The 20,764-nt window shown below is 41.5% G+C and overlaps 1 protein-coding gene across 3 annotated transcripts in view; it reads right to left on the reverse strand.

Moving 5' to 3' along the window:
- The window catches only part of tspan4a (tetraspanin 4a), a 131,896-nt gene that overhangs the window by 4,272 nt on the left and 106,860 nt on the right, over positions 1-20,764 (reverse strand). For all 3 annotated transcript variants that reach the window (XM_070967408.1, XM_070967399.1, XM_070967392.1), the window contains 2 exons: positions 11,864-11,965; positions 9,661-9,792 (listed from right to left, as the gene is read on the reverse strand). In XM_070967408.1, coding sequence (XP_070823509.1) covers positions 9,661-9,792; positions 11,864-11,965 — 234 coding nt within the window. The remainder of the gene's footprint in view (positions 1-9,660; positions 9,793-11,863; positions 11,966-20,764) is intronic.

The raw sequence follows: 20,764 nt of genomic DNA on the forward strand, positions 1-20,764 counted from the left end.
TTTGGATCAGGCATGTAAGCAAGTAATGAAAAGGAGATGAATCGTCAGAGCTGGGACAGTGGCTCTCTAAGAACAGCCGAAAGCTGACATTAAAAGTGACGGGAGTGGCATTTGCCTCGAGCGCAGCGTGGCACATGGTCCCTTCCTCCCTCGAAGACAGTTTAAAGATGTATGCTCAAAACTGCAGTGATGCAATGTAACTTTGACGTACTCGGACGCCACTTTCAAGGAAATATTGGATTTTTTACTCCACTACTTTTTGATTCAGTTTAGTTGATTTAGACTTTAGTTACTAGTTGCAGGTTTAGATTATTAACACAAAATATAAATCATCTGATAAATGATCCTTCATTATTACAGGTTAAGATATCCAGCGGTCTAATTAAAATGAACTCCACCTTTACATGTGATACGCACATTAATTCATCCGTAATTATACAGTAATGCAGTGATCTTGTATGTGTCATATTGAGATGAGCCATTATGCATAATGGATACTTCAAGTTTTGGTACTTGAAGCATATTTTAATACTAATGCTTTTCTACTTTTACTTCCAGTCCAGTGTGTAGGTCTCAGTAGCATCTGATAGTGAGGTTGCACATTACAACCAACCTCTTCTTATCCTAGGCAGACTTTAGATTTTAATCTGGGAAGTTGTTTTGTTGCAGTAGCAATGAACAAAAGATATACCATAGACTAAATACAAGAATTTAAAAAAGTAAACAAAAAAAGTGACAAAAAATATATGCAGAAAAAGCAGCAGTGAATTCAAGATAAAACTAAATGTAAATATAATGTAAATATAAATAAATGTTGTGAAATATTGCAGTGGTGCAGATAAAATGTAAAGTATTGGGGTTGTGAGGTTGGATAAGATCTACACTAAAGAAAACATTCTTTAGTGTAGATCCTTCACACTGGTTCTTTAAAGTAACATTTTGAATGCAATCAGTATTTCTACACTGCGGTACTGTGACAAGTAAGAGATCTGAGTACTTCTTCCATCACTGTCAAAGCTTGTGCTTGACTATGTTACACTGGAGGAAAAAAAAACTAGCAAAAGGTAAGGTGCTATCATAACAGGCTGTACTGCTGTTCTAATTTAATAATTCATTTCTGCAGACATGCCTTCCTGATTGTGCTATTTTTTAAAACTCCTCACATCAAGAAGCTGAGTCAGAGCCCGGGAAGCCAAACATAATATACTCTCTACGATCTACTCTGCATTTCACTGCTGCCTGAAACATCGGTGAACCAAAAAATATATTTTCTTTAGCACAAGGTGAAATAATTCTGCGCTGGATCAATATGGAAAGTCATGCGGTAAGCCAAAATTTACAGCAGCTTCAGTGTTATTTATCAAACTGCCGCCAGACTGCAGCCCTCCTGGACCACAGAGCTGCAGCTGAAAATATATAAATTCATATTTTTATTGTTTGATGTGCACTGCAGGCTGGAGACATAAAATCAGGAGAAGAAAACACAGACAGGTAATCCTGAACCTGCGGTTCCAACACAAGGGCTCATCCACAGTGCTACAAGGCTAACAAGTCATCAAAGCTAAACAACAAAGCAGGTCTGTGGAACAAAATAGGCGAAGATCAAGGACCCACTTAATGGCTTTTCTGAGCATTCAGTCGCATCTTGCAGCCTTCATCTGTAAAATGAAGTAGCTCACATGTCATCATAAGAGGTTGTGCATAACTGCTGTCAGTCAGCGTCCTCCTTGATCTCCTTCTCCAGCCCCGCGCTGACTCCTGGTTGATGACTTTGACCTTTTCACCGCTGTTGTCTGTTTCTGGTGTGCATTCGGTCCTTCAGGTTCTCGCCTTTTTCAACAATCTTGAGGTGGTGGTGGTGGTGGTGAAAGGTGGTGAATGGTTCGCAGGGTAAATGTTGACTCCCTGTGATTTGAAAACTCCTGCCGCACCACCGCCTGTCTCTCTATCCTCCTCCTCCTCACTGATAAGGTGTTCTGCTCTGTGTAGGGGGGGGCTGAAAAAACACCTCCACAGGAAGCTTAGATAAGATGACTGTAACTGGGCTTAGATTATTTTGTGGTACAAAGGTCAAGAGCGAACTTCCATCCCTAATGAGTTAGTTTTTAGAATCTTCCACATCTGTGATAAAGGTTTACTCAATGTCAGAAAAGTACTTGTTGGAGAGAACGATCGGCGTCATGGTTAAAGAATAACTTAAAGGATCGGTTCAGTTCAGCAATGAGAGCCCATATGAACACTGAAACAGCTTTTGCTTGCAGTAATTATTCCTCCTGTTCGTCCTGGATGTTCACAGATCCTGAACATACTTCCAATGAAAGAGATGGGCTACAAATACACAGCTCTCATTCTGAACCTGTTCAAACGCTTATTTGAAGCTCATATGATTCTTGCGCAGTCAGATCAATCTTCCAGAGTTTGTTTCTGTTCTGAGCTGCAGTGGAGGGACGGTAACACAAAGACACCTGCTTGATGTGTCTAACTCAGACTGCTGAAGCCTCACAGTGACTTCAGCTGAAGTTTAGAAGGTGTTTTTTGCTCGGAACAAAGACGGTGGATGTTGTCCCACATCACTTACACTGGGAGAGCATTAGGAAGGGATCTCTTAATGGCCAGTCTGAGCAGGAGAAGCAGGATGATCACAGCAAGCAGAAACTGTTCGAGTGTTCACGTCGGGACCTGATGATGTTCTTAAAAATGGTTTGAAAAATATCAACCTTAAACAAAATATCTGCGTTTTTGAGGGAGGACATGAAACAACTCTGATTGTGAAACAGTTGGGATGCTGTGTAAAACATCAATAAACCACAATGGGATAACTTGCTAATCCTTATTAGCATTTTCTCATCAACTTCATTGATTTTTGTAAATATCTGCTTATTCTGAATTTGATGCAGCAACACGCATCAAACATGTTTGGACAGGAGCGACTAAAGACTGGGAAAGATGTGGAACGCTCCAGAAACACCTGTTTGGATCATTCCACAGGTAAACAGGTTCACTGGTAGCAGGTGAGAGGATCATGATCAGGCATGAAAGGGGCATCCTGGAAAGGCTCAGTCGTTCACAAGCGAGGATGGAGAGAGGTTCACCACTTTGTGAACACATGACTGTTTTCATTCATGTTTTGCACCGCATTAGAAATTTAGACTTGTTCTATGTACACTCACTTACTCTACCAGTTGCTCTTGATCCCAGTCTGTAGTGTTAATTTTATTTTTGCGTTTGAATGCCTTTTCTTAAATTGTGAATGGTGTTCAATCTAAAATGAGGTGCTCTGCTGCTCTTTGAAAGAAACCATCGACTGTTGGAAGGAGATGGGACACAAACCGTCTTTGCTGAAGTCTTGCAGCTGTACAAAGTCACATCTGGGGAACGTAAACTTAGATTGTACATGGATTTTGTGGATTTGCGAACTTTTATGGACAGAGCCTTCAGTGTGGCAGCCCCCTTCCTTTGGGACTGTCTCCCAGAAGAGATCTGCGACGCTGCATCTGCAGACATCTCAGAAAACTGTTCTTCGAGGCCTGTTGTTGTGGCTAATTCTGTCATCCCTGGCAAATGTTGCTGCTATTATTTTCTTGTGTTTTGTCTGCTTTCATATGTATAAAGCGTACCTGGTTCCTTTGAAAGACACCATAAAAATGCAAGTTATTATTATTATTATTATTATTTGAAGGCTTTCAAACTGAGTGTATATTTGCGTATGCAAGCCTCTATTTGTGTGTGTCCTTTTGTGTATTTTTCTGCTTCCTATCAACGAGAGAGTGAAGATTTTTTTTTTTTATTATTTGTAGAGAATTCATTTGCACAGCTCGTGCATTCACAAACAGTCGGCTGCCAATGACAAAAAATCACAAGAATCAAAAGCCGACAAAGACGATCAGGCTTCAGTCCAACTTTATTCATTACTAAACTATTTACTGAAGAGAATTATGAGGCATTTGTAAGATTTGCATCTGTCAAAGTCAAAATTTCATTAACGCAATCTTTTCGGTGGCCTTGAGTGACTTCATTGACTTGTTTTTGTCACTTGGAGCTCAATGAAGAAGAAGAATGATTTAATCTCATGAAGAAGTGAGGGTTAAGAGTGACGCTCAAACTGGACATTAATGATTTTCTGCGGGAATCACAGAAACATGAAGGCAACTGAAGTAAATACAATGTGTATTTAAAAAAAGAAGAGTGGGTAGATATAATTGGTAGAGAGCTTCAGCGGCTGAATCCTTGATCTGCAGGGTAAATATCAATCACAACATCAAACTAGCCAGATGAATTTCTTTTCAACGCGTCTTTCACACCAGAAGGGCCAGTTGAATTCACTGGTCTGTGTGAAGGCTGACAAGCTGTCATCTGAAGGACATAAATATGCGTACTTCTAGAAAAATGGTTTGTGCACAACTGTGTTTCAGGAAAAGTAATGGAAAGACATTTTAAAAGGTTACGTCTTTCATTTTTAAAATCAAAAACAGCTGCAGCTTGACCTCAGCTTGACCCGCTGAATGGACAAATTAAATCGAGCTGCAAACAACAAGAGTAAGAGGTTTGTACTTAAAGATGAGCTCCCAGGTCTGCACCCCTGACCGCAATGGCATCACATCTGCCCTTTACTGAACATTGACTTTAGAAACTGAAGATTGACATTTAGCAAATAGCAACCCTGACTCCTTTGACCGAGTGTGTCTCATGATACTTCAAAATGTTTAATCACAAAGATAATGATAATGATTATATTCAGTTATGTGATCTCACCATGAGGTCCATTCAGTGTATCGCATTATCTTCAGCAGATGGGATTTGCCTTGTTGTCAGAACATTCAAAGCAACATGTTAAAGTGCTCATGAACAGCTGGACACTTCCATCTGCCGATGAAGACCATGTGATATGATCGAAAGCCCCAGAACAGCCGGTAAACTGCCCTTGTGGTGAGACTGTGTCAGCTCAAATTCTGTGATGTGAAACATGTTGTTATGTCTGGTTTTAAAATTGCAATCATCCAACGAGGGATGACGTTTTTAAAGCAGATGTGTGACATCGACAGCATCTGGCACATTGGGTATGCTTTTTGAGACAGGCCCATTTACCATTTCACCACACTGACTGAATAACATCTGAAGCCACGCTGAAATCGTTGCCATTACTGTTCATCATCGTCACTCACTGCGATGTGCGGTGGCGGCTTAGCGCTGCTGGATGACAGAAGCACACTTCTCGCTGTGTTAACTGGTCCCAACATGTTTTGTCCTTCATGACGACATTATGTTGACATCAAAACTTAATTTTACTGACCGTGCCATCGCATGTTTTCGTGACACCTGTTTTTCTTATCTGTCGTGTTGCCGGCTGCGAATAATGTCACAATAATCAGCTTTTGCAGCCGGCCGAGCTGAACAACAGCTGTTGTGTCGGTTTCCTGCAGTTGTCTTTTTCATATTTTATTTTATTTTTTTTTTAGTGAACTGAATAATTTATACGAGAATTGAAATGTTAAAAATTTGATTTCCCAAAGGGGATAAATAAATAAATCTCTCCTCTCCTTCCTCTTTTAGTTGATGCAGTTTTCAGCCCATACACCTTGTTTACCAGGTGTCTGAATGTGGAGTATGTGTGTAACTGAATAAAATGCTGTTGTCGACATGTTATCGGATAAACTGCACATATTAGACACTGGACAGTGTAATGTATTACAAGTTAGCTGAGGTGGGTTTGAAGGTTGCAGACTTTCAAGGCTTACTTGGTGTGAGATTGACAAAGACTGACCAAACTTTTTGACGTGAGGTGAATTCATTTCCTTGCATGCTAGTCTGAGACGGCACTGAGGTGAGAGGACTGGGCCAGTTTGACCTCTGCTATGATGTCCTTACTGACAATACCCAGATAGCTTCCTCTCATGGCTTATTGTTGGTGGTGTGTGACAATGTGCCTTTAACTCCTAAAAAAGAACATTTGGAGAATCTGGTACATCAACAAGAAAGTCAATTAAAACAGCCATGGTTGAAGCACAGATATCAAGGAAAATGACCAGAGCCAGAAACTGAGCAAGTCAACAAAATCAGACAAGCAAAACGCTCTCCTTCTGAAACGTGCCCAGTGGGTTTGAGGAATCTCGGGGTCAAGCGCTTGTCACTGGAAGTCGTACCCCAGTTGGACAGTACAAAAACAGGGGTTGGGGGCACAGAGTGGGAATTAAAGAGGCGCCATTCTCCCTATTATTAGTCAGTGTACCTTCAAATGACTTTGAAGCTGTTACTTTAAGGTAAAATAGATGCTGTTGCTTTAAACAAGGAACTTTTAAAGTGATTCATGCCCTGTGTTTATTAGTACGTACTGTTCTTTGAGAAAAAGCAGTGCAGTCTGAGCTGTTAAAGCAGTGAAGAGACACAGAGCATCAGGAAACACTTGTAGAGGCAGACTGAGTAACAGCAAACAAAAATCAGCCAGCTTGATACTTGAAGCTTGGTAGTTTTGAACTTGATGTGGATAAATCCATGCAGGAATAAAATAAAGATGCCCTGATCAATGTTTTCACATTGACCATTAAACACATGACTGCTGGTACTATAGAAGTGTATTATTGTCCAACCCACAGACAATCATCATCTCCCCTCGTCTCAAGCGTTCCTACACATAAGGCTGTTGTCATTAAATTCATTGATATGGTTTTACAGCTAGCTACTTCACTGTAATGGTTCACTCACTGCTTACATCAGCCTTGTTTCCACCTGCTGCAGGCAGCTGTTTTCAGCAAAAAAGCTCTGATTAACCTACTGCACCTTTCCTTTCGAGTACTAAGCAGCAGACAAAGTTACCAACAACTGCTGAACATAATGGAGCGTTAAGCAGCTAAAGAGCCAGATACTTTAGTTGGTGGAGACAAGGCCAAAGCTAAAAGGAGACTGAATATTAGACTTACATTTGCAAGATTTGCAAGATGGCCTGGAACACAGTTTTAAATGAATGCAGATGTTGCTCTGTACATGTAAATAAGAAACTCTTGACTATACTGTTCATATCAGCATTATATGGTATGTTAGTGTTGTGTTTCCGGCTTGTTTTGGCAAAAAAAACAGAAGAATTAATGCAGGTTTAAGCAGTTCTTTAGCGTTGCTACCAACTTTCAGATGAAGGTAAACCAGCTTATATGTAACGTACTTAAATGCTCTGCAGTTGTCCTCTTAAAGCCTAATTTTGGATCATGTAACTAAAATGTTTTCCTAAGAAACTGTAACACTATGGAAGTGACTGAAGATCCCAAGTAAAATGGTGGGAGCTAGTGGGAGCATGAATTGTAAAGAAAACAGGACCTAAAATCGAACTCTGAGGGATCCCGCAGGAATCAGTGGACTTGAGATAAAAATGAATTTTCAATTCAGACTGAGAACTTCAGGATAAGTCTGATGAAAACCAGCCAAATGTTGAGTCAGACTGACCTACCCTGTGTGTTAGCATAAGAACTGTGGAGTCTACTGCGTCAAAAGCTCATATGAAAACTAGAGGATGGTAATTTGATGCATCAGCTGCCAATAGATCGCTAGTCAAGAGTGCTGATTCTGTTTGATGGAGGTCGACCTCGGAAACCAGACGAGAATTTTCCAAGATGGTGGTGAGAAGCAGTTCAGCTGAAACCTTTCTCCTGGACTTTGAGCAGAAAGGGAATTTTTGATGATGAGGCTGTGGTTGTACAGGAGTGAGATTTCCTTTTTTGAAGTACAAGCTGAACTCCTGTACTGGAAAGAAAATGGGCAATTGGGGTTTTCTAGCTCTAGCTGCATTTAACGACTGAAACGATGCTGGGACAAATTTTGTTAATGACAAGTTTGTCGGAAGAGTGTCAAGAGAGCAGGCTGTTGCTTTCATGTGGGACACAATTTGCTTCAGTTCAGAAATGCTAATGATACTGCAGTAAAAGAGTTCAGTGCAGCGGACTTTGCCAAGGGTGACGAACAGGTCACAAGTAGGTGAAGTACTTTTACTTCTGAATGAATGTGTAATTAATACCAGCTGTCCCTACATATTATCTCAGCACACTCAATTACCTCTACAGCAACAACTTCCAGTCTTTTGCATACCGCAAGAAGCACCCAGCGTTAGATATTCATTAAGACAAACCTGCAAAACTGATATAGCTTGTATTTTTTATCTTTTGACTGATGCAATCCTCTGCACACCCTGTTCAGCTTTTTCACCAGCGCTAATAGTCATGCTCACACTTACGCAACATGCAACCCCTCTTAGCGGATAGGGCTGTTTTTCCACAAGTTTAAAATGAAGGGCAAATCCTTTTTATGTCTAATTTAGCTGAAGCAAAGAATCATAAATTGTTGGAAAAGTGGAGACTTAAAGAGGTGCATCACAGGTGTTTTGTCTGGTTTTATGACATAGAAGCTGTGTCGTTTTGCTTCTCTGAAGGTTATATCACAGTCCAACGGGAAAACAACTCTGCACAGTGCAGCTGCTAAAAAATAAAAATATGGGACTTGTACATCAGATGAACATTAGTAGCACCAGCAGCCACATCCTTCCGGACAGAAATAATTAATTCAATATGAGTAATTATGAAGATAAATCTTTCAATGTCCTGCTGTTTGCTTGTAAGCTAAGGTCCAAAAAAAAAGAAAAGAAAATCCCCAAAAAAGACAGAAAAATAGCAGGGCTTGTTTGTTGGCTTTGCTGAATTAGAAAATTTGTGAGATAAATTGTTTTTCAACAGATAACTGATGAGTCATGTCGGATATATATAGTCATATTAATTATGGTCCCGTAATGAGTGCAGCTCCAATTAGAAACAACATTCCAAATTTGCATTTAAATTAAATATGGCCGACTCTGTGACGGCCTCGTCCTGGTATCTTCTCTTCTTTCTTTTATGGCCTTTAGTGGGATGATATTGAAAATTGGTTCTCCTGAACAGGTAAATTAGACCCTCACCAGTCCAAATGACCACTTTAATGTGTTTAATGAAGTGGTACATAATGTCTGTATTAGTTGGTCATTTGTTTGGTCTGCCTTCAGTGTCTCAGCTTTCTGCTCTCGGTGGCAGATTTTCCTCAGAATTTCGAAACACTGGATTCCTGATTCCAAGGAGACGTTTCCAGCTGATCACTGTCAGATTGGTGCGGTGAAATGGGAATTTACTGCTGGTGGATTTTATCAGCTGTAGGTAGCTACCAATAACAAGTTGAATTAAGATGAGTTGATTCCTCTAAATTCCAGTATGATGTTCGCCCTGTGGTAGAGCAGCATTTAGCTCCCAAAAATGTTAACTGTAATCCTGCAAAATACTGTAGTGAGCTAATGATAGGCTAATGCTTATAACTGTAGTAAGCTAGTTTGCGGGACATGCTAACTTTAGCAGTTTACAGTAGAGCAGATAAACACACTGTTTAATGCATTCCTTACGCTTTTGCTCTTGTGTTTTTGTTTTCGGAAAGGCTAAAAACAAAAAACGCACCACCCTCTGAACTCTTTATATACCAACTTTCTCTGTTATTATACCCCCATGCACGCCACTTCAGACCTGCTGTGCTTAATACAGCTCCAAGGTTATGATTTGATGCTGCTTGGGAAAAGGGTTTAGCATATGGTGAATTTATAAAGCTCTATAAATATGAAACACTTGCAGCACTTTTTGCAGGTATGCTTTGATTTCCAGTACTCACCGCTGTCCACCACGTGCCCGGGTTGTCCAGGCCACAGTTGTCGCTGTACTCCAGGCAGCAGGAGTCCGGCACACGGCTGGCATTATAAACTTCAAACCAGTCTGTGTGGTTGGTTACTCCACAGCAGCGAAACTGCACCAGAGAAAGACAATGAATCAAGAAAATCCAGCCTTTTATTATCATCATGCTGAAATCCTGATGCGGAAACCGAACAAACACCCTCCACTGATGGAAGCTGAAATGATTTACATGCCAAGAATGAGATTTACCAGACAAAACAAGTCACATGTGCTGAAAAGGCTTCATCATCCTGTTATTGAGCCGCAGCCCATTTTGTACAATCCGCATCTCGTTTGTCTCAAAGTCCTAAAATCCCACTCTAACTTTCCTGCTTCTTTTTTTTTATCTACATCTTCCCCTTTGTGATTGGTATGGATTTTTGATAAGGGATCATGGCTTTCACCACAATTCAATTCATCAGTGTATGAAAAGATAAAGCACCCCTGATGTTTTGCTCATTCAGTGGACCTTAATTCCACACAGGAATAATGCTGGCCGAGCCGTTCCCGACGCCGCTCCGTGCACAGAATCAGGGATTGTGTGTTAATTTAAAACTCCTTCACCCGCTTGAACAATGGATCAAGTTTGCAATTTATCATGAGCTACAGCAGAATTCAAATAACTAGAAAGTGTTTGAAGCATAGTTTTAATGTGTGAGAACAAATCAAAGGCTAAAAACCGCATAGAGTCACAATATTCAAATGTTATCGCCTCTGAACGTTAACAACCAGTGTGGCATGTGACCCTTTGTGATTTATTGCACTGGCATTTGGCACCTTGTGGACGCTTTTACTGCTTCTTCTCATGTATGTAGATCCTTTTCTATTCCATAAGCGGCCATTAATAATATTCAGGCTGAACTTTGCTCCAGGGACATCTGCTGTATTATCTATTCAGTGACTCAGCATGTATGAAGGAGGCTTGGGAGGGAGAGCGGTGACAGAATGAGAGCTGCCTTTTAATGGTCTTCCTCTCAGCCAGACTGCATGGAGCCCCATACATACACATCATCTGACAAGCAAAGAAGTGCACATTCACGCTTGCACACATACATTTTCAAATGGTGCCTCATTCAGGCAGGTTCCCCTCATGCTATCATCCTAAAAAAAAAAAAAGTCTGCACATTAACACCCACACATGCAGACACACTCGCACATTTGCATATATTATGTGCCTGGCAATACATTTCTCTGTCATCATTTATGCCTTTTCAGTCACCGCACACACAGACACACACTCCGCCTGCCAGACACTCGACACACACTTGCACACAGACACAGACCATCCACACACTCAGTGTTTACTGCACATTTGCTAATGGGACAAAACTACAAGCCATAACAGTGGATCTGTGATGTGAAAGCGGTCCAAGGAGCCCTGAAGTCTCCGATCTATCATTCGCCGTCTCCCAAAGGCATTCACTGGCAGCGGCGTCCATCCTCTGCAATCCCTAATTCCAAATCTCTGCTCCTCACATTGTGTTTTCTTTCAAATTTCCAAAATATATATAAATTATACAACGGACAAAGCACATCAGAGTGAGAGCTGGAAACAAAGATTACCTCAGAGAGTCTATGATGTTTGCATTAATCTCTCTGACAGCCTTTTACCAAAGCTTTTAAACTTGAAAAGCTTGGAGTGTTTGCTGCTGTCGGTGGAACATTTCACACATTTTTTAAGATGGCCAGTTTTTCTCACCAGCCTCCTTGTAAATGTCCAAATCACATTAACTACAAAAGGGATTGCAGTGTTTTATTCAAATTTTACACAAAATGGAGAAATGTAAAATCAAATGGCCCTTCACCATTTCACTACTCCCTTTTAATTTAATGCGATCGCAGTGGTACAAAGGAAAACTTGCCCATGGCGAAAGTAAGCACTGTCATGATGAATAATGCAGTCAATATGTCATGTATCTCAGCTTGTGACGAGGTATTTTGCATGACTTGACTTGCTAAATGGCACTGAATTTAATATTGAATGGGCTGAGATGTTCACAACAGCGTGTTTCAGTTTTTTAAAGCAACCTGACCTCAGCAAACTGTGACTAAGAGAACGAACCATCTGAAGAACTTCAGGGTGTTTTAAATGTCTCCCAGCCTCTAGATCACCGCCCGCCCCCTCTGTTGATCTCACATCTTACATCAGTTTGCACTATCATCCAGGCGTTGGTCAAACCCACGTTGCCCTCTGTGCCGAAGAGCTGCAGGCCCTTCTTCAGATCCCTCTGGGCGTAGTGATCAATCTGGGAACGCAGGACGAGAGAAAAGGTCGGATCAGAAAGGAAAATAAGGATAATTCAACACATCTCATTTCCACCTGCGTGAGTTCGAGTGAGGCGTGATGGAGGGCGAGCTCTTCTTAAGCATCAAATGTTTGGAGAAGCTTGTTTCCATTTTCACGAAGAGGGAAAAAACGAACTCAAGTGGAGCAAACTCAGCTGTCTTCTAAGGAAACTGCAGTGCGATCTGTGAGAGGGAAAGTTTGTAATGCAAACTTTCGATCATTTGACAGCAAATAGAACAGAAAGGAATGACATTTTGTTGTCTCATCAGGCTTTAGCTCACAATACAGACACACATAACTTAAATATAAAAGACAACACACATCAGAAATCATCATCAGTGCAGCAACATATGTGCAAAAGTTGGTACAGCTCATGAAATCTCTTGGCACGGGGTGTTTCAGTGCTGTTTGTTGTATTCATTGCACACCACCGCACAAAGGATCCCTTACGTATCTTTGTTTACCAAATGTGCTCATTGTTCAGAGGGCAGAATGTCAGCGTGGAGGAGACAATCAGCGTAATTAGAAACAGCACGTTTTCCTGATTACAGCAAAAAATATACAGAGCATCTGATGATCTATTGTGGAAGAGGTGTTTAGATGTTAGAACACTAGTTTCCATGGTGTCCATTTGGACTTATAGTTTATGTAGCAGACCTGTGATTTTCACATCCAGCGTCGGTGTAAAACAGGTTTACCATCAGTTTTGATCCAAAGTATGACTGAAGCAGAAGACCTTGTATAAGTGGTTATGTTTGAAACGTTACTCTGATGTGGAAATTGTTGTTGTCTCTCAGGAATGTCTGGATTTTGGTGATTTCCCTGCTGGATATATAGCGGTATTGCAGTTTGGGACACATATGTTTCCAAGGCTGAGCTTTGAATGAGTTTCATAAACATTTTCTCCAATGATTGCTGCGATGTGCTGGCTCATTTGGGAGGGCTCAGGCATGTGAGACCCCCCCCCCCCCCCCCTTTTGCCATAATGCTGTGGTTGTGTATGGCCGTTCCTTTTCCCCTTGTAGTTTCAGGTCAGCCTTTTTCTTTTTAACATCAGCCACAGCTCTCTCTTCCCGCTTCACCTCGTTCACTGCAGCGGTGACACTCACAAGCTGTGTGTTTGCCTTTGTTTTTCAACCCACTCTTTATTCCACTGAATAATACGTGTTGCCTGGCTTCGATCTGCTCTACCATCGCTGTGATCTCCGCCTCTAAAAAGTTTGTTTTTCTCTTTTGGCCCATGGCTATTTGTGACTAAACCCTCATTTGTACTGGCATTGTATAAGGGGGAATTGCAAGGCAGGTGTTGATGTGAGATTTGTAGATCACAGGTGGATAAGTTACGAATGGGACTCTTAGAACCTGATTATGGAAATGCTTATGCTCACCATCTTTTCTGAGTTAAAGGTATAAGCACACCGTCGGAGATGATCTTAAGGCTTCGTTCAAGTATAAATCTAAGAACGTTTTTCTAAATGAGGCCCAGGGTTTGACAGGTAGAACAAAGTGGATGTTGATGCCTGACCGTCCGCAGTTTCTCCTCCTTAGCGAGAGGCTGCAGTCTGTACTGATGTTCATACTCGGCTCATATTTCCTCAAGTGTTCTCACATGACATTAAGACTAATAAACCAGAGTCAACAGCGGAAACAAGTTCACTTTGCTGAACTTAAAGGGGCTGAATTGGATTTGCTTTGCCTGAACCAACACACCGCGGGACGGCAGGTTACTGAGCCGTTGTTCAATAAAACAAACAAGCTATATTCAGATCCATGTGGGTTTAGTTCAGCAACATGAACCTAAACAAACAAGATAAAAACATTTAACAAAATCAGCTTTTGCGGTGAGCTTTGAATCAAAAGAGCAAACTGTAAATGTGAGCACAGTCACAGACATATAAACACGCTGAGATACACTGAAGCGTCGAGCTGCTGCATCTAAAATACATTCATTTAAAATCGGCAATACAATCAGAGAGCTTGGGAGATGTATGCAAACAGCAAACACAAACTCAACGTGCACGCACACACACACAGGAGCAGCTCAGCCTTGTTTACACATTTGGATGGTCAATCCCATCAGACATCAATCGCATTGATCTGCGCTGACCTTGCTCTCTCCTACACTGCAGCCTTTTAGCCTGTGAGCTGCTGCAGACACCAAACACCTTGTTAAATCTCAGTCCTCAAACACAATGAATGAATACGGCCTTCACTCGGCCAAACAACCTTTAGATGTTGAGCGCGGTTTTGCTGTATGTATTTCGCTGTGATCCTTGACACTGTGTTAGATGCATTAAAGGGATGAACAGGATGTTGCCTGCAAAGCCTTTCTGTGAATTTTGCTCGCTGATATCTGACATGAGAGTTCCTTCTAAGTAGGCGGTACAATATTAATTAAGTTCTCTACTTCACTCAGATGTGAACACGCTCTGCCTACACCTGATGGGATCTCTGACACACAACCCTGATGAAGTTAAGAAACAGGCTGTGCAGTTGCAGAATCCTGCTTTCAGGTTTCTCCCGTGGGGTTCTTGGCCACTAAGAGCGCCATGGAGCCGTGCTCACTCATACAAGGATTTGATGATGCAATATACACCCCTGCCAACAATTTCACTCCATTACGCTAATCGACAGCTGGTGGAGGGAGCATGCTAAAAAATGCAGCAATGTGCCGACAAAGGTACGAAAGAAGAAGAGCGCAAGCGAGCAACCGTAGATGTAAATGATGGAAAATACTTCAAAAGTCACCTTTGTGTGTTTTGTGAGGAGGGAGATGTGCTCAGCATGCTGAATGTGTTTCTGTCTTTGGCTCATTTTCATGTGTTTATAAGAAAACTCCACAGGCTATATGATAATGACTTACTTTACATCTGCAAAGAGTCGCTTTAACAGCTGCTAATGCACTAATGTGGAAAGGTGAGTCACTTTACCAAAAAAAAAAAAAAAGAGACAAATTTCCTGAATTTTACACAACTTGTGAATGCAGCTGGTTTGTTAGGTGAGTTGAGGCATTTCTTGATCCCTCTATCAGGCAGCTGTTCATAAACTTCATCACAGTGGCAGATTTAACCCTCAACTTCACACATTCAGCGTTTTTCATAAAAAGATCGCGGCTCTCTGATAACGCATCAGTGGTCAAAATGTAGTTTTACAGCGTAGTAAAACACCAAGGAAAATCTGAAGTGAAATATGTTTCATGTAGTGTTTGTTCATTATATTTGTATTATGCAGTAAGAACTGTTTTAGTCAATGCATTGATCTGAACTGATTATGCTTCCTTTGAATGCCCCTGCCTGTGAAGTTCAGTGCATATGTTCATACAAAACATTGACCTTCATTCATATTTATGTCCCATGACAAGTCCTTAAGAGGCTCACACACATGCAGGCCTTCATTTTTTCCACTGTCAACTTGCGTCCCTTTCAACATGCAAAAGACTGATTCTTAGTCATCATTTCTGCCGTCCAATCAGACCATGTGTGCACTTCCCCTGTCCCCTGAAAGGAGCTCCTTGTCCCTCTTCATACACACCCACAACGGACTGTTTATTAACACAACAACACATTGACATTTGTAGGAATAAAAAAACATGTTTGCCTGAGGGCAAACATGTTTAGTGCAGGGTTAAGAGAAAGCGTTCCTTTCCCGTAATGTGATGGACGAGCTCACATGAAGAAAATCTTAACAGAGCCACATGGAGTAATGTAATGCTTACCGCAGCAGGTAAGTTCATCATGCTAAACAGTGGTATCTACCTGCACATAAATGCATTGGAGGGTGTTTTACCAATTAATTAAAGATCATTAGCATGATTGCAGGTTGTAGTAGTCATGTGAAGCAGTATTGTTAAACGTGTGCCTGCGGGGTGACACGTTTCATACGCCCTGCGGCAAGTTGAACCAGGTGTTCTGCTTTTACTCTGTTCACTGTCATTACATTGCATTTCCACAAGTGCTGTAATGTAATACTGCAGAACAGACAAAAAGGGGCTCATAATGTTTCCAACAAATAAACCAGCTGAAACAGAAAAAAGACAAAGTTCCATTAAGTTATATTGAGGAATAAAAGATGAATGAGTTATGACAGAAACACAGGACCAATCTATCCCTCAGCTGTCTCATCTGAAAACTGTCTGTGTTTTTGTTTTTGTCCTTATGAATGTGATTTAACAAACAAAACATGTTTAATGCAACAAACCACGGTGACGGTTTCATATTTTCACTCAAAACAACAACTGTGAAGATTTGCTCAATAAAACTGCCAGGCACAATTTTTGTGGAGGTGTGGTGACTAGATTAAATCCCAGAATGCCAATGTGACACTTGCATCCTTTTCTGAGAGAATAAAAGTAAAGAATGGAGAAGCATTCACACAGTTCGAGACAGACCGTGTACTTGACAACCAAATGTTTCAAGCTGTTCCAAACTGCTTTTCAATTCTATACGGGACCATTTACTGAACAATAACAAGCTCTTATGTACCTCTGAACCATTTTCAGCGCTTAGTCTGTTTCTATTGCCATGGGAAACAATCAAAGAATCAGATTTTTAGCCTCCAAACAAGCCTCCTTGGTCATCCGGTCAATGCCTGCCGAAAAATTGTAATTGCACAGAACACAGCTGCCAGATCAGTTCCTCGTTCTGACCGTACCACCGTACCGAGCCTGAAATGCAGAAACGAGACTCTATATCACATGTGTCAAGCTCGTTCCACTAAGGGCCGAGTAGCTGAAGGTTTTCTTTCCAACCAAGCAGCAGCACACCAGACTTGACTCAATTCATTAGCTGATCTCAGTGTTCAGGCAGCTGATTGGTCAGACTGCGTGCTCTTGATTGGTTGGAGGAAAAACCTGCAGCCACACGGCCCTTCGTGTCTCCTAATCATGTCAAAAAGGTCAAAAATAGATTTTCCTTCAGGAAAAGTAACTTACTGTAGATATTGGTTCTATTGCTGTTTTGGTACCTATTTATTTGTTGCATTTTGTGTGTTTTTGTGTCTATGTCTACTGTTGGTGGCTTTATGTGTAGAGTTATTATCTAATAGGTTTTCTGATTTTTGCTAAAACTGTAGTTTTTAGTCTCAGTGATTCAGTGCGATTTTAATCTGTTTTTTTGTTGATGTGTCAGTTAACACCCCATAAAGGATGCAAGAATGAAAAATAATACTTAAGAATAATCAGACAAGTGAACATGATTAAAGCTGCAGTAGGTAAGATGGAGAAGAGAGCAGACAGCATGAAAATTTGAACCAACACAAGTTCCACGTCGCTCCCCCTCCCTCTCCGCTGCGCTCACGCCCTGCCTCCAAGCCCCTCCTCCCTGCTGCATCTGAGTGGCTGCCGTGACAACCAGTAACGTTAGCCTTAGCATCGGAAACAAGCTAACTCTGCCCAGCTGCTACATCACAGTTGCTAACATACCGTACGTGCTGAGTGTTACTGTAACAATCACCATATTATCTTCATGGTTACTTGTTGTCTTAGCTGTATATGCTGTTGTAGGCAGCGGCGGTATCGGGCAGTTTCTCCTTTGCGGGTGGCTGTTGCGCCGCCATAGCTTTCACTAGCCTCCTGATGCCGCTCACAGAGCTGTCTGTCTGAGCGGCAGCCGGCAGCATGAGCAGAGGGTGATTGACAGATGTCAGACACTCACTCAGACGCTCCTCTGGCTCTGATTGGTTGTTTTGTGTCGGGCACAGTGGATTCTTGTAAATCACAGTAGGAGCAGTAGGTGGGACCAATGGAGCCTTTTTTTTTTTTTTTTTTCACAGATTACGTTTCATGTACTGCTGTCTGGGCATAGGGACAGTTTTAGCAAATATGACAAAAAATTACTTTTATACAAGTTACCTACTGCAGCTTTAATGCTGGTGAAAACCTTTCTAAAGGAGGACAAGTAAAGTCCTAGGTTGGGAAGTATTGTTAAAAAAGTGTTCTTTGCAATTCTGTAAGCAAGCACAACAACCTTAAAGCTGTATTAGTTTATTTCAATCAGAGCCCCATTAGCATTTATCTGGAGTTGTGTTTCTCGCTCCCAGGTGAGTTTAAGTCCAATCGTCCCACGCCTTTTAACTCTGGTTTGGTCTCCACCGGCTCTTAAGCAAAATATCTGTTTGTTTGTTTGCTTTTTTGCTGTCAGCATCTGTCTGGTGCTGAGCTGGTAGTGTCTGCTTTTTAGAGATTACTTACTGAGGGGGCTGATGAGAGCTGTGAGAGAGTGAATGTGCTGATAAGAGGCCAAAAAGCTGATAGGGCATCAGAGTTTAATGATAATTCCTGGTGCGTTAAAATGAATTCACAAGTAATTTGACTTAGCTGTTCAAATTACTGATGAGTGGAGCTTTAATATTGTGCACATTCATGTTTCTTATACTCATTATTTCACTTATTGCACATCCACCTTTTTGCTGCATAATGCCATAGGTGGGATCCCCCTCGGCCAGTCACGTTGCTCAGTCAAAATCAGATGTTGCATTAGGATCTGTAAACACGATTACATCACAATTTGGATCCCTCCAAGAAACAGAGATGAAAGAGAATTGTGAATGACAAGAGAAATGACACAAAACGTAATTTCTCGCAACAATAAAGAACTGCTGATCTGATTTCTGAACTCACTATAAGCTACTGCATGGCAACATGCAAGCTATCTCCAAACTGATGTAAGAAGCTAGCACAGGGAGCCCTTATGTCCCATTTGAGTGGACTGGATGAAGCCGTAAATCTTCTGAAGTTGTGCAAACAAAAAAAAGGAAGAGAAAAATGCTTTTTATTCAAATCTAAGTAGGTCATTAGTAAAGAGTGTCTCCTGTGCAAGTGCAGCAAGCAGACTCATAACACATAAGCCACTGCTGCACTTTTAGCTCAGTATTGATGTTGTCCTCTGGACTTTGGTCGCCCTTTAACTACACCAGGCGAGTCAGAGATGGGCCATCAATTATTTATATGGCAGAGATACAAGGAGAGATAAGAGACGTATATAGAAAAGAGAGGGGACACCAGACAGAGAGATGTGGATTTAAAAAGGAGATGAGAGATGGAGGTGGGGAAGAGAGTTGGGGGCTGATGGAGAGGATGAGCCAGAAGGCGATGAAGGGCAGAATTTGTAAAAGCAAATACACTGCGGGGCAGATGAAGCGGTTATATGGCTCCCGGACTCGACTCCACTAGATATGACACTGACAGTACAGTGAGCAGAGAAAGGGAGCGCTCCATCTGTGACAGCCCAGGAGAAAGGACATTATGTTTGAAAGGAACTCAAGAAAGGGATTTCAGAGGAGAGGAAATAATGAGAGGAAAAATGGCTCAATTTTCTTGCTTTTTCCAAACAGTGGGTATCCATTACCTGTGTCATAAATGTAGGAGGAAGACAGAAGCAGAGATAGAATAAAGTGGATAAAGGCATTAAAGAAAGAGGAAGGATCTGTGATCATATTCCCTCCGGATTTCCCATGGACACATTATTTCACTGCAAGATGCCAAACTGCATGAAACATGCCGTGTTTCATCTCCTACAATGACATTACCGATTCTAAAAAAGGAGGATTTTAACATTATTGATTCATAGCTTAAATTTCTGCCTTGAAGTTTGGAATTCATCGCTGTGAGGCTGGCGGCTGTATACTGCAGGATCATCCCAAATCAAGGTCTTATTAAACGTTTGATTTCAACAGTCATGTTTCCGTCGTATTAAGTGTGTGTAATTTGGTCGCCCGGCCGTGTCTGTATTTTCTGAATGTACCTGAATGTCCCACTGGGTTTCTGCATTCCTCATCTCTTGGGTGCCCACGCTTATTGGCGAGGGCTGGTTCCCTGCAAATACTTTCATTTTATCCTTCCTCTGAGGGAGCCCAGATTACATTCCCTGGACTCCGACCCAATTTAGACCAAAGTCAAGGTTGTGCAATGACTTGCTACTCTTTATTTCCCCTTGCTTGGGATATGAGCTGAAATCTTTGGAAGTGTTGCACTGCATTTCAAAAAGGAGTTATAGGGGTTCGCCACTCTTCCTGTAGCTCAGGATGGATCGGTCAATACGTAAAACTTAAACAACTCTTCCCTGAAGCTGTAAACTCAAGAACCTGCCCTTAAATATGTAAAGTGGGACGTGAAAATCTAGCGGTGCTCCCCTGATAATGAGTGGCGGTACCAAGTCACAAATTCAAGGCTTCTGTCTCTGACTTGTAATTCTGTCCTGGGGCACAGCAATAACATGCCTAAATAATTAAAATTGTGTGGCATTCCCCTTTAAGTTACTAATCTCACTCCTTAGCTGGGGTAAATCAATTACAGTGCCAGCTCAGGCAAATCAATTACAATTTCCCTCCTCTGCCTCTAATCAGTTCCTGATTAACACTTGGCAAACCACGTGAGTAGACAATCAATGCCGCTAACGGGGGAAAGCAATGAACCGGCAGAATCGTGGCTATAAAGGATGATACTTGAACTGCCTTAATCAAGGCAGGAGTAAGCTGAAGGATTTTAGACAAGATGTTGGACAATAACACAAGGTCAAGGCTCATTATCCCAGAGGCTGAACAGAGACTTCCATTGTGAGCTTTCACTTACGTATTGAAACCTGAAAATCGACCAAGAGATCCTTTTTTTTTTTGGTTGTTGTTGTCACGGCCAGTCCTCCGTGTAGTTGCACCAAAAAAGTGAAGAATGAAACTTTTTTGACAGACACATCTTAAAAGCTTTCGCCTGCGGCTGCTGACAGCAAAAGGTGCATTTTTCTAAAGTTGACACTGGATTCCCTCA

This window comes from Chaetodon trifascialis, chromosome 1, assembly GCF_039877785.1.
Source record: "Chaetodon trifascialis isolate fChaTrf1 chromosome 1, fChaTrf1.hap1, whole genome shotgun sequence".
Taxonomy (NCBI): Eukaryota; Metazoa; Chordata; class Actinopteri; order Chaetodontiformes; family Chaetodontidae; genus Chaetodon; species Chaetodon trifascialis.